Source organism: Physeter macrocephalus, chromosome 9 (genome assembly GCF_002837175.3).
Source record: "Physeter macrocephalus isolate SW-GA chromosome 9, ASM283717v5, whole genome shotgun sequence".
NCBI classification, from domain to species: domain Eukaryota; kingdom Metazoa; phylum Chordata; class Mammalia; order Artiodactyla; family Physeteridae; genus Physeter; species Physeter macrocephalus.
Window position 1 is genome coordinate 5,092,678 of NC_041222.1, and position 22,937 is coordinate 5,115,614.

At 51.8% G+C, this 22,937-nt stretch overlaps 1 protein-coding gene and 1 long non-coding RNA gene across 4 annotated transcripts in view; both read left to right on the forward strand.

Annotated features, from left to right (window-relative positions):
- Positions 1 to 1,673: 1,673 nt before the first annotated feature.
- Positions 1,674 to 4,010, forward strand: LOC114486837 (uncharacterized). 2 transcript variants are annotated; one of them, XR_008618166.1, is made up of 3 exons: positions 1,674 to 1,761; positions 3,652 to 3,719; positions 3,933 to 4,010. It is a non-coding gene; the product is annotated as an uncharacterized lncRNA (long non-coding RNA). The 2 variants fall into 2 exon arrangements; XR_003681130.2 differs by lacking the exon at positions 1,674 to 1,761 and adding an exon at positions 2,864 to 3,275 and having other exon boundaries at positions 3,368 to 3,719.
- Positions 4,011 to 4,239: 229 nt separating this feature from the next.
- The window catches only part of TRAF1 (TNF receptor associated factor 1), a 31,868-nt gene continuing 13,170 nt past the window's right edge, over positions 4,240 to 22,937 (forward strand). For both annotated transcript variants that reach the window (XR_003681129.2, XM_007123629.4), the window contains exons 1-6: positions 4,240 to 4,956; positions 6,891 to 6,975; positions 16,270 to 16,335; positions 16,835 to 17,245; positions 18,726 to 18,903; positions 21,049 to 21,197. Coding sequence is in view for 1 of the 2 variants with exons in the window: in XM_007123629.4 (XP_007123691.2) it covers positions 4,817 to 4,956; positions 6,891 to 6,975; positions 16,270 to 16,335; positions 16,835 to 17,245; positions 18,726 to 18,903; positions 21,049 to 21,197 (1,029 nt within the window). In the remaining variant the exon portion in view is untranslated. The remainder of the gene's footprint in view (positions 4,957 to 6,890; positions 6,976 to 16,269; positions 16,336 to 16,834; positions 17,246 to 18,725; positions 18,904 to 21,048; positions 21,198 to 22,937) is intronic.

Below are 22,937 nucleotides of genomic sequence, written 5' to 3' on the forward strand. Positions count from 1 at the left end.
AGGGGGTGGGTGGGAGAGAGGTGGGAGCAGAGAAGGGCTTTTAGAGGTCCCACTGCACTGAGAATCAATGAATTTTTAAATCAGAGACTCAAAGCTCTAAATCCTTTTCTCTTAGAATTGAACGTGACCACAGAGGCCACCTCTGGTCAGTGTCCCACAGATTGCCTGTCTTGGAGGCCCCTGAGACCCTCTGCTTGTCTGCAGGCAGGCGCCTCCCCTCCAGGTAGGACCGAGGCCCTCCTTTCTCCAGGAGGAGTCTGTCCTGCAGCATCAGCTCCTCAGGCAGAAGGTGGGAGTTCTGCCCCAGGTAAGTGAGAGGCTTAAACACATCCTAGGTTAAAAACAAACAAAACCAAAGGAGTAAAACACAGTTCCCAACTCCAGTTGGTGTCAAGACGAAAAATGGGACCCTAATACATAGAGAATGTAATGGGTGCCTCTGAGCAACAAAAAGGAAACAAAACCAACAAAGTAGGCAGGCTCACTCCTTCCTCAGCTAACAGTCCTGCAGATGTTAGGTCTTGATGGAGAAGGAGCCTTTATCAAATTCGCAAAAATAAAGGTTGTTTGTACCTTTTAGACAAAAATTCTATCCCAACACTAAGCACCATAACTATTTTGATTGATATACATAAAATTCATAGGGAATAAGTGGCTGTGTGTGGGTTTAGACAAAACCAGAAACGGTTCCTGAAAACACCCAGTTTTGTGGAAGCGCCGTGCCTTCAGAACCGCTCTGTACATCTCTTCGCTGACTGCTCCAACCCAATAAGCTTGGACGAGCCTGAACCTGTGCTAGGATCTTTGCAGGAATCTAAGAGGGCTAAGACTTGGGTTTTGCTGCTGCTTGCCCCACCCCACGCGGGATTGCAGGCAGGCAGGGGACAGGATGGGGGTTCAAGTCCCAGGTCCGTGTTCGTTTAGTGTGCGAATACTTTGAGTCCCACACACGTGCCAGGAACTCGCGCGAGGAGAAGGAGAACGGAAGGTCAGTCTTCAGTAGAAAAACAGAGCCTGCGACGCCGTGGATGCCGCCCCGGGCCTAGTTTCCCCATCCGGGGAGCGCTCGCCCCGCCCCCGAGGCCGCCTCGAAAAGGCGGCTCCGGCTGCAGGAACCGGCCCCGGGCCTGCCCTCCCCGGTTTCCGCCGCCTGGGCCGAGTCCTCGCGCCACCGGAAGCTCCCGCCGGGCCGCTGGGAGGCGGCGGCGGCGGCGCCAAGGTTGGTTGCACTGCACCCCGCCCCCACCCGCCCCGGGACTGCGGAGGCTCCCGGCCGCCGCCCCAGCGCACCCCGCCCGGGACAGCCCGGCTCCAGCTCTCTGGGGCGGGGGCTGCCCAAGTGCGGGCCCCCCCCTCGCGCGCCTCCGGGACCTGGAATCCCGGCTGCAGAGCCCTGCCCCGGACTCTCTGCCCCCGCCCTTCCTGCGGGCGCCCGGGGCAGCCCTGCGGTGGCTCATCCTTGAATAGGCGCGGGCGCCGCTCTGCTTCCATCGCTGCGCACGCATCCGGAGATGTGGCGGTGGCGAGACAGCCGTCACCAGCCCGCGGGGGGGCGCACGAACGGGGCTGGGGGACACGGACAGGTCATCCGGCATCACTGAGCCGGGCGGCGGGGGGATTGTGCTCCGGCTGCGGGACGCGGTGGGATCGCAAAGCTGGGAGCCCAACCTCATCCTGGGGCGGCCCACCGGGACTCCCAGGGAAAGTGGGGTCTGGTCCAGCTGCGCCCCGAAGGACAAGTGGAAGGCTGGGGAGACGCGGGTGTGCAGCACAGAGACTCCGCGTCTTCGGGCCCCGCGGGTGGGGCCGCGGAGATGGGGCTGATGGCGGTTCAGAGTGGAAGAGAAGGGGGTCAAGGAGACACAAGGAGGAGCAGCCACAGAAGTGGGGGCGTGGGGGAGCACGGAAGGGGTGCAGGAAGCCACAGCAAGCAAGGGAACTGGAAAGGAGGCGCCAAGAGGCATGTCAGGTGCTGGCCACAGGGCTGGTTGGATAGAAACTGGGACAAGCCCCGGGGCATTTGGCAACCTCGACTCTGAGAACCTTGGGGAGATGGTTCCATGGAGATTGGAGTGAGGAAGCGGAGCGCCCGTGTAGACAGTATTTTCTAGCAGTTACGTTAAAGTGAGAAGGTGTAGATTGTGGAGAGGAATGTGGAAGGAGCGTAAAGGGCGTTTTAAAGCACCATGTGTGGTTAGAACACAGGCTTAGGGCTCCCGAGTCCCCACTCACTATCGGGGAGTCCTTGGGCATGTCACTGAACCTCTTGGTGACTCAGTTCCCTTTTCTGTAAAATGGGGATGAAGATGACAATACCTGCCTCATAGGGTTCATGTGGAGATTAGATGAGATGGTGCCTGTAAAAGCACTTAACACAGCACTAAAAGTACCTATTACTTTTCACTTTTAATTATTAGAGCAGTTTGTGCATATTTTGATGCTGATAGGAAGGAGCTGGGAGGCATTGAAGATGGAGGGGAGAGAAAAGGGAGCAGAGAGAAAGGGACCCAAGAACTTGGATGGAGAGAGAAATCTTGGGTTCCTGTGCCAAACCAAGGGAAGGAGGGAGCAGGTGGGGACGCAGGGAAGTTTGCAGGTTTGGGGTATGTGGTTAAGTGAGTGGCTTTCTGATAGTCTTTCTCTGAAGTAGGCCTCAAGGTCGTTTGCTGAGAGGGCCAGGTCAGGGCTGGCCCAGGTGAGGGTGGAGGTCCTGATTTCCACTGCAGCAGTAGGGTAGGGTGCCATGCCCTCTTTGCCAGCAGCCCCTGGCAGACTCAGCATCGCTCCCGGGAAGGTGGACAGTTGAATTTACTAGGGTCAGAGGACAACGTCTGACCTGCCTTGCCCACTTGTGAGGCTCAACTAAAGTTGATGGATGTGAAAACACTATATAAGCATAACTTACCATTTTAATCTTTCTTTGTGACCTTGAGGAGCTGGAAGGGCCGTGGCCATCATCAATATCAAAGCTTTTCGAGCACTTCACTTGGGCCGTGCACCATGCCATGCTTTCACCCATGATCTCATTTAGTTATTACAAGTCAGGTGAAGTAGGTATTAATATTAACCCCATTTTGCAGATGCAGAAACTGAGGTGCAGAGAAGTTACTGACCTTGTCCCAGGACCCACAGCTAGAAAGTGATGGACTCAGGATCCCAACTCAGATCTGTCAGACCTCAAAGCCTCTGATTTGAAACTACTATGAAAGGTTGCAAAACTCCTAGTAGCAACCCAGCAGAATAGAAAGATGGGGAGGGATCATCTTTTCCATTTGGTAGGTGAGAAAACAAAGGCTAGAAGCTCTGACCTCCATCCTGGGCTCTGTAGGCTCCACCAAGCTGCCTTGTTTTTGCCTCTCTTGAATAGGAGGAAGAACAGAGAGCTTAAGAGTCCCACAGACCTGGTGGTCGTTGTGCTGTACCTCCAGGTGCTGTGTGACTTTGGACCAGGCATCTTGCTCCTCTGTGCCTCCACATGCCTGCGGAATTTCTAACAGGTTGCTCTAAGAAATAGGAAGGAAAATGTTGCCTGGGGCATGGCAGATGTGCCAGGAGCCATGCTTCCCACACAGCCATGGATCTGCGTCCCACTTGGCTGCTGAGACCAACTCCTCGTGACCTTGTATTTATTTAGACCTTTGTTCTCCTCAGGGCCAGGAATTGGTGGTGCCTGATCCGAGTCTGTGGCCACCTATGACTTCCTGAGTGGGGCCGTGGAGGTAGGGCCCTGAGTAATCCGTGATCCTGAGGCCTCGGACTTCAAAGGAGGGGAGGGCCAGGTGTCACACATACTAATGAAGAACGCCACGGGCAGGGCTGCGCCATCAGAAGCCTTCCTGCTGGCCTTGGCCATGGGGTCCCAGAATTTTAGACCCCAGAGAAGTCTTGGAGATAATCCTGTTGCAATTCCTTTTTTTTTTTTTTTTTAACAGATGGGGTAACCGAGACCCGCTGTGCAAAAGTGACTTTTACCTAAGATACTCTGGACAGGGCAGAGCTAATATGCATGGAACTTGCATTTTTGGACCTGACTCCAGAACCCTTTATATTATAAGCAGTGTATTAGAGAAGTAATATACAGCCCCGGGCCTCAGGTAGACATAGAGAAAATTAAGATAAAATGTAAAGATGCCACCAAGGGTGCTCGCGCCACCGGAAGCTCCCGTGGGGCCGCTGGGAGGCGGCGGCAGCGCCAAGATGGGGTAACCCCGCTGTGCTGTGCGAAAGTGACCTTTACCTAAGATACTCTGGGCAGAGCTAATATGCATGGAACTTGCATTTTTGGACCTGACTCCAGAACCCTGGGGATTTCCACTGCGGCCGTGAACACCCACACTGAGTATCCTAGGCTGCTCGGAGGTTCCAGGGAACATGGACAAGTCACCGACTGGGACTCTCTCTGCCCCTGTCCCCTGGGGAGGAAGTGGAGGAAGCCAGTGGCAGCCTGAGGTCCTCCGACAGGGGAAACTCTAACTGTGGTTCCTGAAAGTCCGTGACACGGTTCTTTTTTCTCTCTGACTTGCTCTCCCCTCCCTCTTGCTCAAAAGAATGACTGGACACTCCTAGAGCCTGCAGTCACCATCCAGGGGATTTTTTTCACCACAAAGGGTAATTCCTGTCTCATCCCTGCTGTGACTCAGCTGTGACGTTGAACCACACAAGCCAGCGAGAAGGTAAAATCATCAGACTGCTGCTCATCAGAGAGGGTGGCCCGGCCAGCACTCACCTCTTCTCCCAGCACAGACTCCACGGAGCTGGGCCCCTCCCCAGAGGAGCGTGAACAGGGCCCCTCCACCAGCCAGCCTGGGACCCCGAGATGGCCTCTGGCTCAGCCAGCAGCCCCCGCCCGGCCCCCGATGAGAACGAGTTCCCCTTTGGGTGCCCCCCCACCGTCTGCCAGGACCCACCAGAGCCCAGGCCCCTCTGCTGCACCGTCTGTCTCTCTGAGAACGTGAGGTGAGGGGTCGGAGGAGAAGAGGCGGGTGGGAAGGAGGTGCCAGGGAGGGACCCCTCACGGGAGACAAGGGTGAGAGGAACCGTGGTTTGGGGCAGGTGACTTCACCTGTCTGGCCTCAGCTTCCACACCTGTTCCTCGCGGTCCCGGACACTGCCCCGTCTGGCTGTTGGTGGAAGGAGAAGTAGCCACAGAAAGACGTCAGCTCCCTTAGCAGAAGGCCATCCGGGGTCAGGGGGAGAGCCTCTGGGTCCAGCTGGGCTACTTACTGTGTGGCCTGTGCAAATTGCTTGATGTCTCGAAGACTCAGCCTCCTTGTCTGTAAAATGCCTGTAAAGTGATTTTCTACCTCCCAGGATTGTTACAAGGCCCAGTCAATAACTTTCCAAAAAATTCTTGTAATAATGAATATAAACTCCCTGGTAAATGACAAACTGCTGTACAAATATATCTTCTTCCACAATATCACCCATCACCTCAGACTGTTTGCTGGGAATGCTTTTAAAGGGGACAAAAATATCTAGTGTACTGATGTATTATATATTTATGTATGTATATATAAAATATGTATATATTTGCATATAAATATATATAATGCACACATTTTGCATGTGTATAAAATATACGTATATAATTTACGTTGTATATTATGTATTAAAATATGTGTATATTTATATTTAAAATATAAATAACTCAGAGAGGTGTGGCATCAACGTGATGATCAGTATCCTACCTTAAGCAACTATTATGTACCAAATGTGTGCCAAGCACTCTTTCCTTGTGTCTTCAGAAAAGCCTTGGAAAGGTGGATACTATTATTACCCTATTTTACGAATGAGGACAATGAGGCCTAATGGACGGATGAGGTCAGTTTGCCCCAGCTCAGTTTCCTGGCAGATGTGTTCTTAAACTGCCACGCACCCCCAGCATGACCTTTGTTTGGGACTTTACAGTTTAAGAAGGTGGGAAACTTCTCAGGCAAGCTTGAGGAGTTCCAATGCTTTCACAAAGGAGGAGGCTGAGAGAAGGAGGGGAGAGGTGGTGGTGAAAAGGGCAGGTGGCGGGGAGGAGCAGAGCTTGACTGGTTTTACCATCCTGGCTTCATCTCAGGCTTTTGCAATGGGTCTCTTGGCTTCCTTCGCTGTTCTTCCAAAACCTGGCAGAGGTGGGAGAGGAATCCAGGCCTGAGGCCTGAAGAGCTCTGCCCAGCTCTGCCCCTGCCTCACTCTACCTTGGTTGATCCGTACGTCCTCTGAGGCCTCATTCTCCTTCCTGTAAAATGGGCCTGACCAGTGGCTCTCACTGAGGATCAGATCGCTTGGGAGCTTTGTTAAAGCACATAGGCCCATGTGTCACCCCATTCAGAGTCTGGCACCCACTCCTGGTTAAGAACCTCAGGCTAGGTGTTCTCGGAGGCCCCTTCTTATTCTGAGAGGCCATGGTCATCTGTAATTACTAAAAATAAGAGACCAAAATAAAATAGAGGAAGCTGAGAAGAGCTAATGTAGCAGCACATCCACAGTCCTTTATCTGAACCCCTGGGGTCAGATGTATTTTGGAATGCAGAAGTTTTTCAGATTTTAGAAAAGCAAGTCAGTGCATTACTGTGTAATTCTTCCAGTGGGGATTGGGGATGCACCTTATAATCAAGCAATGAATATTTCTGCAAACATAAATATTCACACTAAGTGGGATAAGTAGGGGCTTTAATAGCCTCTAGTCACTTCAGATCAGGTTTGGCCGCCAGAGAAGCTCACTGCAAACTACAGGAAAACATTGGTTTGGGAATGCTGGGTCTGCGATTGCGGAGCTGCACGCTCATTGGTATCAGCTGCCACCCTGGACAAGGCCTAGGCTTTGGGAGCTCTGGGGACGGAGGTTGGTGCCATGGAGTCGTGAATGCCTCACTCAGTGGCATTTGTTCATGTGTCCCCAGGAATGGTGAGGATCGGATCTGTCCCAAATGCAAAGGGGATGACACACCGTCCGAAAGGCCAGGAAGCCTTCTGTCTCAGGAGCAGGTAAGTTGGCACTGCCAGGAAAGACTGTCAGTTGTCTCCATTGGCAGGGGAAGAGGCCAAGTAGGCATCTGCCCACCTAGTCCCTGCCAGGTGGCTCCTTCCTTGTCAGCCTAGACTGAATTCATTTTGTCAGCAGCGAGGAGACTGACATTCACGGTGGGGAGGCGACTTGCCCCGAGCCACCTGGCCGACCTGTGACAGACTCGGGGTGAGAACAGCATCTAGACAGGGGTCAACACACCACAGCCTGCGGGCCCAACTCAGCCTGCCGCCTGTTTGTACAGCTTACGAGCAAAGAATGGTTTTTACACTTAAAAGGTTTCTAGGGGCTTCCCTGGTGGCGCGGTGGTTGCGCGTCCGCCTGCCGATGCAGGGGAACCGGGTTCGTGAAGAGAGAGAGCAGGGGTCAGAGAGAATATTTGAAGAAATAATGGCTGAAAACTTCCTAAATTTGATGAGAGATATTAATATAAACATCAAAGAAACTCAACAAACTCCAAGGAAGGTGAACTCTAAGAGACCCACACAGAGACACTTTAGAATAAAACTTTTAAAAGACAAAGACAAAGAAGGACTCTTGAAACCAGCAAGAGAGAAGTGACACTTCCTATGCAAGACAGCCTCAATAAGATTATCCACAGATTTCTCTCAGAAACTATGAAGGCCAGAGAGCTCCAAAAAAGGAAAAAAAAAAAAACCTGTCAATTAAAAATCCTATATCCAGAAAACTGTCATTTAAAAGTAAAGGAGAGGGGCTTCCCTGGTGGCGCAGTGGTTGCGCGTCCGCCTGCCGATGCGGGGGGGCCGGGTTCGCGCCCCGGTCTGGGAGGATCCCACGTGCCGCGGAGCGGCTGGGCCCGTGAGCCGTGGCCGCTGGGCCTGCGCGTCCGGAGCCTGTGCTCTGCAACGGGAGAGGCCGCAACAGAGGGAGGCCCGCGTACCACAAAAAAAAAAAAAAAAAAAAAAGGTTTCTAAAAATTGAAAGGAGATTTTGTGACACATGGAAATTATAAGGAATTCAAACTTCCAGGTCCCTAAATAAAGTTATATTGGTTCACAGCCACAACTCACTCAGGTATCTATGTCTTGTGTGTGGCTGCTTTTTTATTTTTCATATTTATTTGGTTGTGCCGGGTCTTAGTTGCAGCAGGCAGGCTCCTGAGTTGTGGCATGCGAACTCTTAGTTGCGGCATGCATGTGGGATCTAGTTCCCTGACCAGGGATCAAACCTGGGCCTGCTGCATTGGGAGCGTGGAGTTTTATCCACTGTGCTACCAGGGAAGTCCCTGTAGCTGCTTCTGTCCTAAAACAGCAGAGGTGAATAGTTGCACCAGAGGCCTCACAGCCCAAAATATTCACTATCTGGCTCTTGACAGAAAAAGTTTGCCAACTCTTGACCTAGACAGTTCTTTCTGGCCCTGTTTGCCCTCAGACAGGGACAGGCCATCCTCATCTCACTTCTCCGGCTCTGCCAAACCGTGCTTCCAGGAATAAGATGCAACTTTGGTAGTGTGAGGGGCCAAAGAGATACCCTCAGGCATCAGTTTAGAACCCCAGCCTTTCTGAGCTGGAGAAGGACCCTCGCAGGTAATCTGTCCAGCCCAGAGGTTCCCACATGTTGACCGGCACTGGTCCATTCCCACCAGTTCATGACAAAAATGATTTTAAAAAAATAAGGAAATTGTCATGAGTTTTTCTTATAAGACAAAATTCTTTCCATTTATAGAGTCAACCTTTACTCTGAGATGATGCCCTTCCTATTCATGTCTTTGTATAAAGGAAATGATCGTGATAGGTGATAGAATTCGGGGTAAAGCCTTTATTCAGTAAAATTTTTAAATGGCAATCTTTATGTTAATCTCCTAATTTAAAAAGCAAACAAACTGGTATTGGTCTGTGAATCCAAAGCTTTAAGAATCCCTGCTGTAAATCTAACCCCCTCTTACACATGGGCCCCGACACCCACAGGGGCGTCTCATTGCAAAGCTCCCTCGTGACCAGGGTCTCGCCAGCTTGGCCACCAGCACTGTCCACACTGTGAGGCACCGGCTCCTTTCAACCAAAGCTCCACCCTTGCCCGAACCATGGCCCAGGGGTCAGGAGCCTGGTGTCTGAGGATGGCTCTATAACTCAGTGCATGGCTGAGACGACCCCCCGTCTCCACCTGTATAATGAAGATGCTAGGGTGACTGTGCAGGGTCTTTCCAGCACCTGCAATGTCCCATTACCAGTCAGTGGCTGGCAGGGCGGCTCTCCCTCCCGCTGTGGAACCAGAGGCAGGCAGGTCTCCACGCCTCCTTACCCCTTCTCCGCTCTGGCCCCTCTCCTGAGGAGAGGCGGAGGAACTTCCTGTCCCGCCAGAGCTGCTTTTGAGGGCTTTCCTGTCTTCTTGTCAGCAACCCTGTCCCCCCGCAGGTCCTCAAGGGAATGATAGTAAGGAGCCAGTGCATTTCCCCCCAACTTTATACTCTACAGTGTGGTTAAGAGCTAATAGGATTAACACCCATGGAGTAACTTTCCAAGCCTCTCTGTGAGCATCTTTGTACTCCACCCTTGAAAGAGAGGACATGGGCTAGATGCTTTCTAAGGCACCTGCCTGTCCGAAGGCATCAGGACTATTGTTTTGACTTTTTTATTCTTGCCTCGTAACAAAATGAATACAGATTCATTGTACAAATCTTAGATAACATAAAGATGAGATATTTTAATATCTCTCAACCCAGTAGTCTTAATTTTTTCATCTTTGTTAATGTGAAATCAGATGAAAGTAGAAGCATTCTGATTAAAGGGGAGCCTGGAACCCTGTCCTTCTGGTTACCCCACTTCCTTCTCCTGTCCCAGCCCCTCAGAGACACTGCGGATTCCTAGGGCCCTGCAGAGCACAGTTTGAAACTTGCTGCCTTAAACCAAATGAAGTGACTCTAATGGTGGAATTACAGGCACTGGAACAGGCTACAGAGTGGGGGAAGGGTACACCCCCAGTGGAAAGCTGGGGGGTGGGGTGAGCCAGTGGTCTGACACCTGCACAAAGCCACAAGTGGAAAGACCAGGAACTCCTTCAGCTTCTGACCCAATGGGAACTTTGGGGGGACTTTTGACCAAAGGAAAGCAGCTGATTATAAACCAACACTTTGCATGCGTGGTGATTCTGCAGTTTGTGCATCTGGGGAAACCTGGGAAGTGAAGGTGGGGTGGATAGGCCGGGCCGGAGACCGGCTGAGCTAAGCCCCGAGGTGCCCATTCTTGCAACACTTTCCATGCCGCATCTGCTTATCAATTTGTCCTCCTCCTCTGACTTCATTAGATTAATGTCTCTCTAGGAAGTGCTCAAAGCCCTAGACCGATTAGCTCATGTAAGAAGCAGATATTAAAGGATTACGGTTGACCTGGTTAGAGACTTGGTTCTTGCCCAGAATGACCTTCCTACAGAAGTGACAGTGAAGTAGGGGACGAGCCGGTGGCTGGGAAATAGCAGTCAATTCTGTCTGCCTGAGACCCTGTGAATGGGATTGTTTCTCTCACTCTCTTCCCTCTGAGGTCACTCAGGAAAGTCAAAAGCAAACCGGCATCTGCTGCCAGTGGCTTACAAGAGTGCCTTAAATTATTCTAGAATCAGAAAATGATAGGAGGTCAAGCTGTCTAGTCCAATTTCCCTTCTGTACTGGATTCCTGCCAAGTGGCTTTGTGTCCTTCCAGTGATGGGGAGCTCGTTACTGCATGAAAGCACCACTTCCACCATTGGAGACTAACTGTTGTACCATTTTCCTCTTTGTTTGTACTGAGCTGAAGGCTGTCTCCCTTGGGGCCACAAAAAGTAAGTCAGTCAGCCTCCTGTCCCCTGAGGCGGTCCTGAGTCTGTGGAAGGACGCTGACCACGTCCCTCTTGAGTCTGTCCTCAGCCTCTGTGCATATCTGTGTCCTTTGAAATGCAATGCCTGGAAATGAACCCCCTTACACTTCTGAGCTTGACAATTGCATCTGTAACCTTATCGATCCCATGACATCCTGTGTCATGGGCAGTGGTGATACCCCTGTTTCACCAGTGGCTAATATATCGAGGTTCAGTGAAGAGGTGTGCCTGCACCAGTCATACAGCAAAGGGGGGGCAGAGCCAGGCTCCCACTCCTGCCCCTTAGGCTGCTGACATCTTCTCTCTGCTGCCTCCAGATGGTGGATCACCCCCAGATGTTTTACACAGGTTTAAATACACAGTCAGCCTTAAGTGCTGGAATCCGCCAAATGCTGTGGGAACAGGAATGGGCAAGACTACTTTCAACTAGGGGAATCAGGCAGGACTTCCTGGAGGAGGTGGCAGTTGAGCCAAGCAGAGGTTGCCAGAAAGGAAACTGACTCAGGTCCAGAGGGAGGCAGGAACTGCCCGAGCGGACCGAGTCCACCCTGTCACTGTAGAGTGCCTCTCCCTCAGCACTAGCTGAGACCCAAGCAAAAACAGCCCCTCCAGGCATCCAAGACATTGGCCAGCCTCAGTGCCCAGCACAGCAGCGTGGGAAGTGCCTGGCACATTGCAGACCCTCCGCTCTGTGCAGTAGCTTCACGGAGGCAGCTCTCATGCTCCCGGCACCCTCTTGACACTCACATTCTCGGAGGCCCCCAGGTCCCCAAGTGGGGGCCCTTTGATGGAGCTCTCTGCTGACCCTGTCACAAAGGGCCTGGGTAAGCAGGGAAGCTGGGAACACCACACACCCCCAGACTTCTCGGACGTGGACAGAAGGACAAGTGTTCCCTCAGGGCTGGGATTTTGTTTTCTCTGTTTCCTCCTCAGAGGAAATTCCACTGCAAATTTTATTTTTAGCAGTTTGCAAGCAATGAGACCACTCACACAGGGGCCTCCTGTGGCACCAGACAGGCACAGGCTTGGCTCAGGACAGATGCCCCGTTCTTCCTCTGCGACCCCAGCCCCTTCCCTCTCCAGTCCCCTCGGTCCCTGGACTTCAGATGAGGCTACCCTTTAGTCAAGGTGAGGACTCCTGGTGGGGAGGAAGGACCCTGGACGTAGATTCCAGGCCCCTGGCCTCTGCCACAGCCTTGCCCCAGACTTGCATCCTGCAAGTCGCTGGCCATCTCTGAGCTTCAGCTTCCTCACCTACACGAGAGAGGCAGAACCTCAAAGCCCCGACCTCCTCCTCGTGGCCCTGGGAGATCTGACGGGGCCGTGGTCACACAGGTGTGGAGAGAGCAGCAAGCCCGGAAGGGCTCGTAACTGGGAGACAGAAGACCCGGATTCAGTCGGCTTCTCACATGTGCAAGCTGCTCGCCCAGGTTTCCCACCCTGTATTAAGGTGAAACTAATCCCGCCCCCCGCCCCCGCCGCCCTGCCTGCCTCAAAAGATTATTGTAAGGATCCTATGAGGTAACCTGCAAAAATGCTTTGGTCCTGTATAAATACAAATGCATTTAGGGATGTTCCTCACCTCTACCCACCCCCAAGGAAATCCAATGGAAAAATAGGGTTTTACAGAATTAGTTATTAAGAGTTTGAGATGTGAGGATTAAATGAGATGCGTGTATGTGACAGCCATTAGCAAAGGAAAAAGATGTCCCAAGGGCAGTGCTTAATCCATAGGAATAATTTTGCTAATAATAGTACTACTACTACTAATCATGGGTAACATTTATTGAGCACCGCATCGAACAGAATGATGCCCCGCAAAGATGTCCCCGTGTTAATCTCCGGAACCTGTGAATATGTTACCTCACATGGCTCTATTAGTCTGCTCGGGCTGCAGTAACAAAGTACCACAGACTGGGTGGTGTGAACAAGAGAAATTTGTTTTCTCACGGTTCTGGAGGCAAGAAGTTCTAGACAGAGTTGGTTTCTTCTGAGGCCTCTCTCCTTGGCTTGTGGATGCCCTCTTCTCCCAGCATCTTCCCATCATCTTCCCTCTGTGTCCTAATTTTCTCTTCTTATAAGGACACCAGTCATAGTGGAGTAGGGCCCACCCTAATGACCTCATTTTGACTTAATTATCTCTTTAAAGACTCTGTCTCCAAATACAGTCATGTTCATGGGGGCTAGGACTTCCCCATATGAATTTGGGGTGGGGAGACACTACTCAGCCCATAACAATGGCAAAAGGGACTTTGCAGATGTGATTAAATTAAGGATCTTGTGAGGGGGAGATGGCCCTGGCTTATTTGGTGAGCCTGTTGTTATCACAAGTGTCCTCAAAAGAGGGAGACAAGGGAATCAGAATCAGAGCGAGATTGGAAGATGCTCTGCTGCTAGCTTTTAATATGGAGGGAGGGACCCTGAGCCAAGGAATGCGGGCGGCCTCCAGAAGCTGGAAAAACAAGAAAACAGGTGCTCACCTTGGACCTCCAGAAGGGGCACGATCCTGCTCGCTTTTAGCACTTCTGATCTCCAGGTCTGTAAGATAATATTGGGCTGGCCAGAAAGTTCGTTCGGGCTTTTCCATGACGTGAAAAACCAGAACGAACTTTTTGGCCAACCCAAAAAATGTGGGTTGGTTTGTTGTTGTTTGTTTGTTTATTTATTTGGTGGCGCCAGGTCTTAGTTGCGGCTCACGGGTTCCTTAGTTGTGGCTCGCTGGCTCCTTAGTTGCAGCACGTGGGTGGGCTCCTTAGTTGCGGCATGCATGTGGGATCTAGTTCCCTGGCCAGGGATCGAACCCAGGCTCCCTGCGCTGGGAGCGCGGAGTCTTAACCACTGTGCCACCAGGGAAGTCTCAATGGGGGTTGTTTTAAGCCAATAAGTTTGTGGTATTTTGTTATAGCACAATAGGTCACCCATGTCAGAATTTACATGTATTATGACATTTGATCCTCACCATAACTCTATAAGGGGGAGTTCTGTTATTATCCTCGCTTTGCAGACTGGGAAACTGAGACATGGAGAAGTTAATAACTCTCCCAGGGCCACACAGCTAGTGTGTGAAGTGACAGAGATGCGCTTTGCACCCCGACAGGCTGGCTCCAGAGCCCACCCCCTTAGCCCTGGAAAGCACCCCAAGGAATGAGAGACAGTGACTGATGGGGGGACTCTGGGCAGCCTGGCTGGCCACCAGCGGCCTCTCAAGTTACCCCCTGCCCGACATGAGAGGCTGGTCCCAGCCCACTCCCATTGTACATGGTAATAAGGATGCCCGCTCCACCCATGTGGCACTTGCCAGCCTGCATGGGCTTTCATCGCACAGACACAACACCACAGGGCTCAGCTGTCAGAGGAACATGTGCCCCTCCACCTGTGGGCGATTCTGGACTCCCACCGTTAGTTTTATCACTTTCACCTTTTTACCTCCCCTCTGACTCCCACTTCAAGCATATACCCTTAGAACTGCAGAGGCTTCATGGGCTCGTAGGGAGTTTCAGGGCCTGAGAGATGACCCCTCGTGCATTCGCCAGGTTCCTCACTGGCCTCAGGCCCTCCATCCTTCCCTCATGTCGGGAAGCTACCTGCCGGGAGAGGCTGCATCACAGGGCACTTTCCAAAGCCATTGCAGTCTCCCTGACAAGGCTACCCACCCCTCCCCAGTAAAACATCTGTTTTCTATTCTTCGTTGGGAGCAACTTGTGCTTGAAGCCCGGGGCAATGGGGCAAAGTGGGGGGTGGCCTTTTGCTGGGCTGTGCTCTGTGTCCCAAACCAACTGTACTCATTAAGCCCCCAGCTCTCACTTATTTACTTTCAGAGAATAATAACTAGTGTGGCTTTGTATTTGCTCAGCCCAAAAGACCTCTGTCCTCCCCTCTTTTCATCCAAATCTCCCTTCACATCACTCCATGAGGTTATTCTTAGAAACAACAACAAAGCTCTTGGAAAATCAAGATATTATGTTTATGTAATAAAATTCACTCATTTTAAGTGTACAGATTGATGAATGCCGGGAAATGTATACAATCGTGTGACCTGCAGTCAGGAGGGTGAATGTTTCTGCACCAGAAAAAGCTTCCTAGTGCCTTTTAGTCAGTCTCCCCCAGCTGCAGCCCAGGAAGCCACTGGTCTATTTTCTGTCACTGTAGTTTTGCCTTTTCTAGAATCTTGTAGGAATAGAGTCCTAGTATGTAGTCTTTGGTGTTTGACTCTTTTCATTTCGCATGTTTTGAGGTCCCTCCATGTTATTGCACGTATTAAGTAATTCAGTCCATCTGACTGCTGAGTAGTGTCCTGGAGTGTGGATATACCACACTTTGTTCATCCATCCACCAGTTGATGGACACTTGGATTCCTGCCAGTGTGGGCCTATTATGAGTAAAGCTGCCATGAACATTTACATACACCCGGGCATATTTTCACTTTCTCTTGAGTAAATTCCTAGGAGTGGAATGTGTGGGTTGTCTGATAACTTGATAAGCACGGTCTGTAAGTAAGTTACTTTGTAAGTATGATTTAACTTTAGGAGATACTTCCATAGATTTTCCCAAAGCAGTTGTACCATTTTGCATTCCCACTAGCAACCTATGAGTGTTTCGGTTCCTCCACATCCTCACCAAAGCTCGATATTATCGTTCTTTGTAAATTTTAGCCATTTAGTGAGTGGACAGTGGCATTTCGTTACAATTTGCATTTCTCTGATGACTGGTGATGTTGAACATCTTTACATAGGCTTGTCATTTGTATATCTCATTTTGTGAAGTATCTGTTCATTATTTTACCCATTTTGTATTAGGTTGTTTGTCTTATTGAATTGTAAGAGTTCTTTATATATTCTGGATATAAGCCCTTTCCAGGTCTATGTTTTGGAAAAAATGTTCTCCCAGTCTCTCCTGGGCTTACTCTTGATAAGAGATAGAGATATGGGGTAGGAAGAGCCCTGGAGCTGTGCTGCTTCCTAGCTGTTCCTCCTTGAGTAAATCCCTGCCCCTCTGTGAGCTTCAGTTTCTTCATCGATCAAATGGGAACAAAAAACCTACCCTGCTATCCCCAAGTGTTGTTAGGGGCCCTAGGAAGAATTATGACTATGAAAGCATTTTGCAAACTCCTCAGACTTATACATAGGTTAACAGTATTGTCAAGTTGCTTGTTAGGGGCCCTCACAGACCCCCAGACCAGTGGGGGCAACCAAAGAGTAAATGATGATTACAGGGCTGAGTGGAACATGTCCCATCAGGAGAGGTGGCAGCGCTTCCCAGGATCACAGCAGGGGCCCTGCTCTTGTTCTGAAGGAGGGTTACAGGATGGCTGAAGCAGAAGGGACAGCATGTGCAAAGTTTTGTGGCCCAGCCCAGCTCATGCCTGGTGGATGCTGGTGCTTTGCAGAGAGCCCCAGTGCCTCTGGGAGCCCCATAACATCCAGTGACATGGCTCTTATTTCCAGGATCACCCCGAGGTGGCTGAGGCTGGAGTTGGGTGTCCCTTTGCAGGTGTTGGCTGCTCCTTCAAGGTAAGCATCTGAGTGTGAGAGAGGAGATCTGTCCACTACAGTCTCAGACTTTCCCGCTCAGCCCCTCTGGGATTTTCCCACAACATCAAGCTATGCCTCTGGATGTACCTTACATGACTTTCCCAAGCAACAGAATCACTAGTAAATCATCTTCGTACTCAGGGGAGTTCTTCTTAATGTCTCACCTGGGCATTGTAGCATCACAAACATGACCACCGCCCGCACCCCGCAAAACCCCTTTGCCTCTCTCCATGGTCCTGAGTCAGCACTGCGCTCAAGGGCATGGCAGAATTGTTGCTCTGGAGGCTGGGATGGACACAGCTCACCAGGGGTATGTCTGATGCCAGGGTCCTTCTCCGAATCCCTCTTGCTGTACACTTCCCTTGGCCGGGTGAATGGATATGACTTCCCTTGGCAACCTTTGGTGGCAGGACTCTCCACTGCTCCCTGGTCCTCCCTCCCCCTCTGTTTTCACTGATCAGCCCCACTCTCTTGGCAGGGGGGCCCAAAGTTCATGCAGGAGCATGAGGTCACCTCCCAGGCCAGCCATCTGAACCTGCTGTTAGGGTTCATGAAACAGTGGAAGGCCCAGCTGGGCTCTGGCCTGGGGTCTGGGCCCGTGGCCCTGGAGCGGAATCTGTCAGACCTGCAGCTGCAGGGGGCTGTGGAGGCAGCTGGGGACCTAGAGGTGGACTGCTACCGGGCCCCCTGCTCCGAGAGCCAGGAGGAGCTGGCCCTGCAGCACTTCATGAAGGAGAAGCTCCTGACTGAGCTGGAGGGGAAGCTGTGCGTGTTTGAGAACATTGTTGCCGTCCTCAACAAGGAGGTGGAGGCCTCGCACCTGGCCCTGGCCGCCTCCATCCACCAGAGCCGGCTGGACCGTGAGCACATCCTGAGCTTGGAACGGAGGGTGAGCATGGGAGGCGCGTGTACCCTCAAGGCAGCTCAGGCCCACCACCACCCCGCCGCCCCATCTTGTCTCCAGAGCAGAGGACCAGCCTTCCTCCTAAGCATTCTCCCTGTGCAGACCAGTCACTCCTCCTTCAAAAATCTCTCTCCTGCATCCCAAAACCTTCTAGGAAGGGGACTGAGTCAGAAGTTATAGTCAAGGTCAAACGCCCCCATCCAGTGCTTCCTTTCCTTTGCTTGAACTTCTGCAATAGACTATTCCCACCCCAAGCATCTCATTCCACAGCTGGACATTTTGCACTGTTAGAAAGTTCTCCCTCATACTTAACTAAAATCAGCCTCCTGTGTCTTCCCTGCCCCCCGGGGCCCCCAAAACATCTGACTTCTAGCCCCCATGGAAGTCCTTCAGAGATGAGCAGTCAGTAATAATATCCTGAGTGTTTCCTTCTTTAGGCTAAACACCCCCAGTGCCTTCACCACTTCATCAGAGCACATTGTTTGACGCTGTCCTCATATGTTCTGGCTCAGCCTCTAAAGGATTCCACACACTCAGAGTGGTGGTCCCAAACCACCAGATAATCCACTTACCTGACAGTTCTTGGTTGCGCCAGACTGTCCCCTCCTTTGTTCCAGAGCTTATACTTTTCTTAATATAACCAGTCACAATGTTAATGTTGCTTTTTGCGGGGGCAGCAGCATTACCTCACCGTCTCATGTTGAGTTAGGCTTGGATTTTAGTTCCAAGTCCACCATTAACTTGCTGTATAGATCTGAGCAAGTCACAGGACTGCACCTTTCCCAGCCATAAAATGAGGGATTCAATTTTCTTTAAGGACACTCACTTCCATTCCTGACTTCCCTACCTGAGTACACCCAAGAATAAATTTGTAATTCTTTGAAATGTCCGTGGAGGAACCTACCAGAAGAGCCAGGCACTGGGTTTGAGTGGCGAAGTAAAGGATTTATTTATGTAACTCTTGCCCCAGTTGGAAGGTGATGTCCTCCCTGAGGGCAGTGACTGTGTCTTCAGTTCATTAACGAATTTCCTGGCTCTACTCTTACGTGCCAGGCACTGTGCAAGGCATGGACACAGATAAAATGAGCATGGGCCCAGCCGTTGATAGGGGAGACCATCTATCCTGTTGGAAAGGCAGAAAAATATATCTCAGATGGTTGTAAAGCCTCTATAAGATCGAAGATGAAAGAGAGAAACCAGCTGAGCTGGGGCAGTGGTTAAGGGTTTCGCAGAGGAAGAACTCTGCGAGCCAGATTCCTGACGGACGAACAGGAGTTGGCCAGTGGAGAAGGAAGGGAAAGGAATCCCAGGCAGGAGGGACGGCATGTACAAAGGCAGATGCACATGGCTGAGGGAGGCAAGGAAAGCAAATTCGGGGGCAGCTCTGTCTCTACATCCCGCTGTCCCCATCCCACCGCCAAGCTGGGTTCTGGTGCCCCTGGCTGAATGGGCTTCCCCGCCCCAGGTGGTGGAGCTGCAGCAGACCTTGGCCCAGAAAGACCAGGCCCTGGGCAAGCTGGAGCAGAGCTTCCGCCTCATGGGAGAGGCCTCCTACGACGGCACCTTCCTATGGAAGGTCACCAGTGTCACCAGGCGGTGCCATGAATCAGCCTGCGGCAGGACCGTCAGCCTCTTCTCCCCAGGTAAGGCCTCCCCGGGGGCACAGACACCAGCTGGGGGAGGCGGGCAGGGGGGTGGGGGGGTGTTCCGCTCTGACAGGTGGGCTGCGTCCAGTGAGGCCAGTGTCCCTTCAGGCCCCCGGCCCTACCAGGCCCGCGGAGGTAGTAGGCCCCTCCGCGCTCAGCCGCGTGGAGCAGGGGCTGTTTGCACCGGGCACACCTCCCTGGACATCCGTCACAGTCTGCAACTAGGAATAAAATGATCTACGTTGTGTGGGTATCAGTTGTGAAAGAGAGTGCGCTGTGAACCAAAGTTTATGTAGATGCGAGGGAAGCCCAGGGTGACTTTCACAGGTAAATACCATGGGGCCCCGCCCTCAGAGACCCTGTGGTCAGAAATAAGGCAAGTGGAGAACTCTCTTTGTACCACTGTGGGGAGCACGGGATTGAGGAATGTGTAAACTGGGGCAGTTCTTAGTCATTTCTGGGGCCCCTGGGCCTGGCACAATGTCTTGCATAAAGTAGGCAGTTACTGGTTGTTGTTTCTCTTCATTAACTGATAGCTGTTTATGTAACAATGTGTATATTTGTGCTCAGACCTGTGTGCTTTTCCCCTGGCTGCACTCGCGTGCCTCTAAGTAAAGGGGTGGGTCGTTAAGGAGGATTTCTGCCCGTGGCAGTGGCAGTTTTAGCCGCCACTCACATCTGCCCCAGCCTCATGCCTTTCCTGGCCACCTGCTCCTCTGACACACCCAAGGTCAACAGTGCTGGGATTAAGAGGGGCATGGGAGTTTGCCCCACACCCTAGAGCAGGCTGGGTCCTAAAGCCAGGCCCCTTTCCTCAGCAACAGGGACAGCCCCTTCAGGGGGTGGCCTCGCCTCCTACCCGTAAGCTTTTTTGTCCTGGCTTCTTTCCAGAGAGGGAAAAAGCAAGCAGTGTCTCTGGCTTCCTGTTCTACCAAAACACAAGGGGCACACATGAGTCAGACTGTCAGCCTGTGCCTCCTCCACTCCTTCCTGCACGCCCTCCACGGCCTGTCCCCGCTCAGCCCCTCCCAGAAGGGCCCTCATGGTGACGGCTCCTGGAACCCACGCTCAGATGGCTCTTTCAGCTGCGCAGGGCGAGAGCCCACAGGCCCCTGTGCCTAATCACCAGGGCATGATTCATCCCGGGGGCCTTGCCGGCGCTGGCCGGCAGAACTGTGGGCCACCGCGCTCCCTCCCAGCCTCCAGGAGACCCCAACCGCTTGGCCTAGGGCAGCAGAAAGAAGTCCGTGTTGGGAGGTAGGAGGCCTGGCCCCTCATTCTGTCCCTGCCCCCAGTACACTGGGACACCGTGGCCAGCCACTTCCCCTTGCTGGGCTTGGGTTCCCAACTACAGAATGCAGATTGGTTAAATCAGAAGTGTGATCCCAGGGCCAGCAGCATCTCTACCCCCTGTTAAAAATGCCAGTTCTCAGTCCTCACCCCAGCACTACTGAGTCAGAAGCTCCAGGGGCAATCTGTGATTCTGATGGCCTTTGACAGCCACCAGGCCAGATGATCTCCAAGATTTGATGCTCTATAACGGAGAAGAACGCTGAGCTCCATCCCCAGATTTCGGTTTTTTTGGTTTTTTTTTTTTTTTTGGCTGCATTGGGTCTTGTCAGAAGCTCCAGGGGCAATCTGTGATTCTGATGGCCTTTGACAGCCACCAGGCCAGATGATCTCCAAGATTTGATGCTCTATAACGGAGAAGAACGCTGAGCTCCATCCCCAGATTTCGGTTTTTTTTTTTTTGGCTGCGTTGGGTCTTCGTTGCGGTGTACGGGCTTTTCATTGCGGTGGCTTCTCTTGTTGCAGAGCACAGGCTCTAGGCACGCAGGCTTCAGTAGTTGTGGTGTGCAGGCTCAGTTGTTGTGGCTCGCGGGCTCTAGAGCTCAGGCTCAGTAGTTGTGGCGCACGGGCTTAGTTGCTCTGCAGCATGTGGGGTCTTCCCGGACCAGGGCTCAAACCCGCGTCCCCTGCATCGGCAGGCGGATTCTTAACCACCGTGCCACCAGGGAAGTCCCGATTTTGTAGTTTTGAGCCATGACTTGGGCATGCCTAACTGCCAGTCCCAGTTTCCTCATCTGCAAAGTCCAGCACTCTCCAGCTGCCTCGGCGCTGACTCTGTCTTCCTCATTTCAGCTTTCTACACTGCCAAGTACGGATACAAGTTGTGCCTGCGGCTCTACCTGAATGGGGACGGGACGGGGAAGAGGACCCACCTGTCCCTCTTCATCGTGATCATGAGAGGGGAGTATGATGCTCTGCTGCCGTGGCCTTTCCGGAACAAGGTATGGGCCTGGGGGACAGTGGGGGTGGGGTGGAGGAAACCCGGGTCCTGCTCCTGATTTAGCCATGAACTTGCCTGTGTGACCTCGGCAGATCCTTCGCCCTCCGTGCTGTCAGTTTCCCCTCATAAAACAAGAGCCTGAGTTCACATCTAGTAGCCAAGGCTCTTTGCTTCATTCTGAGTCCAGGAGCTACAATGTTTGGACCAGCAGCCCTGCAAGACATGTAGAGATGAAGTTCACCTGGTGGGTGAATAAGGAGAACTTCTTGGAGGAGGTCCTGTGGGGCTAGCCTGAACTGACAGCATTCTCAGAAAAAGGGAAGGAGGAGGCAGATGCTACTACACACCTTTTAGAATGGCCAAAATCCCCAACGCCAACAGCACCCAATGTTGGCAAGGGTGTGGTGCAACAGGAACTCTCACTCGCTGCTGGTGGGACGATAAAATGGTAAAGCCACTTTGGAAGATAGTTTGGCGGTTTCTTACAAAATTAAACATACTCTTATCATGCGACCCAGAAATCACTCTCCTTGGTATTTACCCAAATGTGTTGAAAACTTAACGTCTACGCAAAACCCCTGCAGACAGATATTTACAGCAACTTTATTCGTGATCGCCAAAACTTGGAAGCAGCCAAGATGTCCTTCAGTAGGTGAATGGATAAATAAGCTCTGGTAGATCTAGACAATGGAATGTTATTCAGTGCTGTAAAGAAATAAGCTACCAAGCCATGAAAAGATACGGAGGAAGCTTAAATGCAGATTACTGAGTGAAAGAAACCCATCTGAAAAAGCTAGATACTGTGTGATTCCAATTATATGACATTCTGGAAAAGGCAACACTGTGGAGATAGTAAAAAGATCAGTGGTTGCCAGGATTTCACGGAGGGGAGGAGAGAGGAATAGGTGGAATGCAGAGGATTTTTAGGGCAGTGTAAATACTCTGAATGATGTTATAATGATAAGATTCACGTCCTTATACATTTGTCCAAACCCATAGCGTGTACAATGCTAAGAATGAACCTTAAACTAGGGACTTTGGGTGAATATGATGCGTCAACATAGGTTCATCAACTGTAGCAAATGTACCGCTTTGGTGGGGATGTTGACAGTGTAGGAGGTCGTGTGGGGATATGTACTCGGAAATCTCTGGGTTTTCCATTCAGTTTTGCTATGCACCTAAAGTTGCTCTGAAAAATAAAGTTTGTTAAAAATGCTTAAAAGGGGGCTTCCCTGGTGGCGCAGTGGTTGCGAGTCCGCCTGCCGATGCAGGGGACGCGGGTTCGCGCCCCGGTCCGGGAAGATCCCGCGTGCCGCGGAGCGGCTGGGCCCGTGAGCCGTGGCCGCTGAGCCCGCGCGTCCGGAGCCTGTGCTCCGCGACTGGAGAGGCCACAGCAGTGCGAGGCCCGCGTACCGCAAAAAAAAAAAAAAAAAAAAAAAAAAAAAAGAAAATGCTTAAAAGGGCGGCCGGAGGTGGGAGTGCATCAGGGATTCACCGCAGGTGAACGGCAGCAGCAGGGGAGTTGGGGAGGGAAGGGGAGGGTGTGGACTCCACATCTCAGCTGGGGTGCAGGAGGATAAGGGCAAGCAGGTGGGGTGGGAGGGGTAGTGCCGCAGTGGTCTGGGTATGAGTCAGTAGATCAGTGGTTCCCATATGTGCTGGGGGGATTTTCAAAATACTAATGACTGGGTCTCACTACCGTAGATGGTGAGGCCTGAGCATCGGGAATTTGCAGACCTTC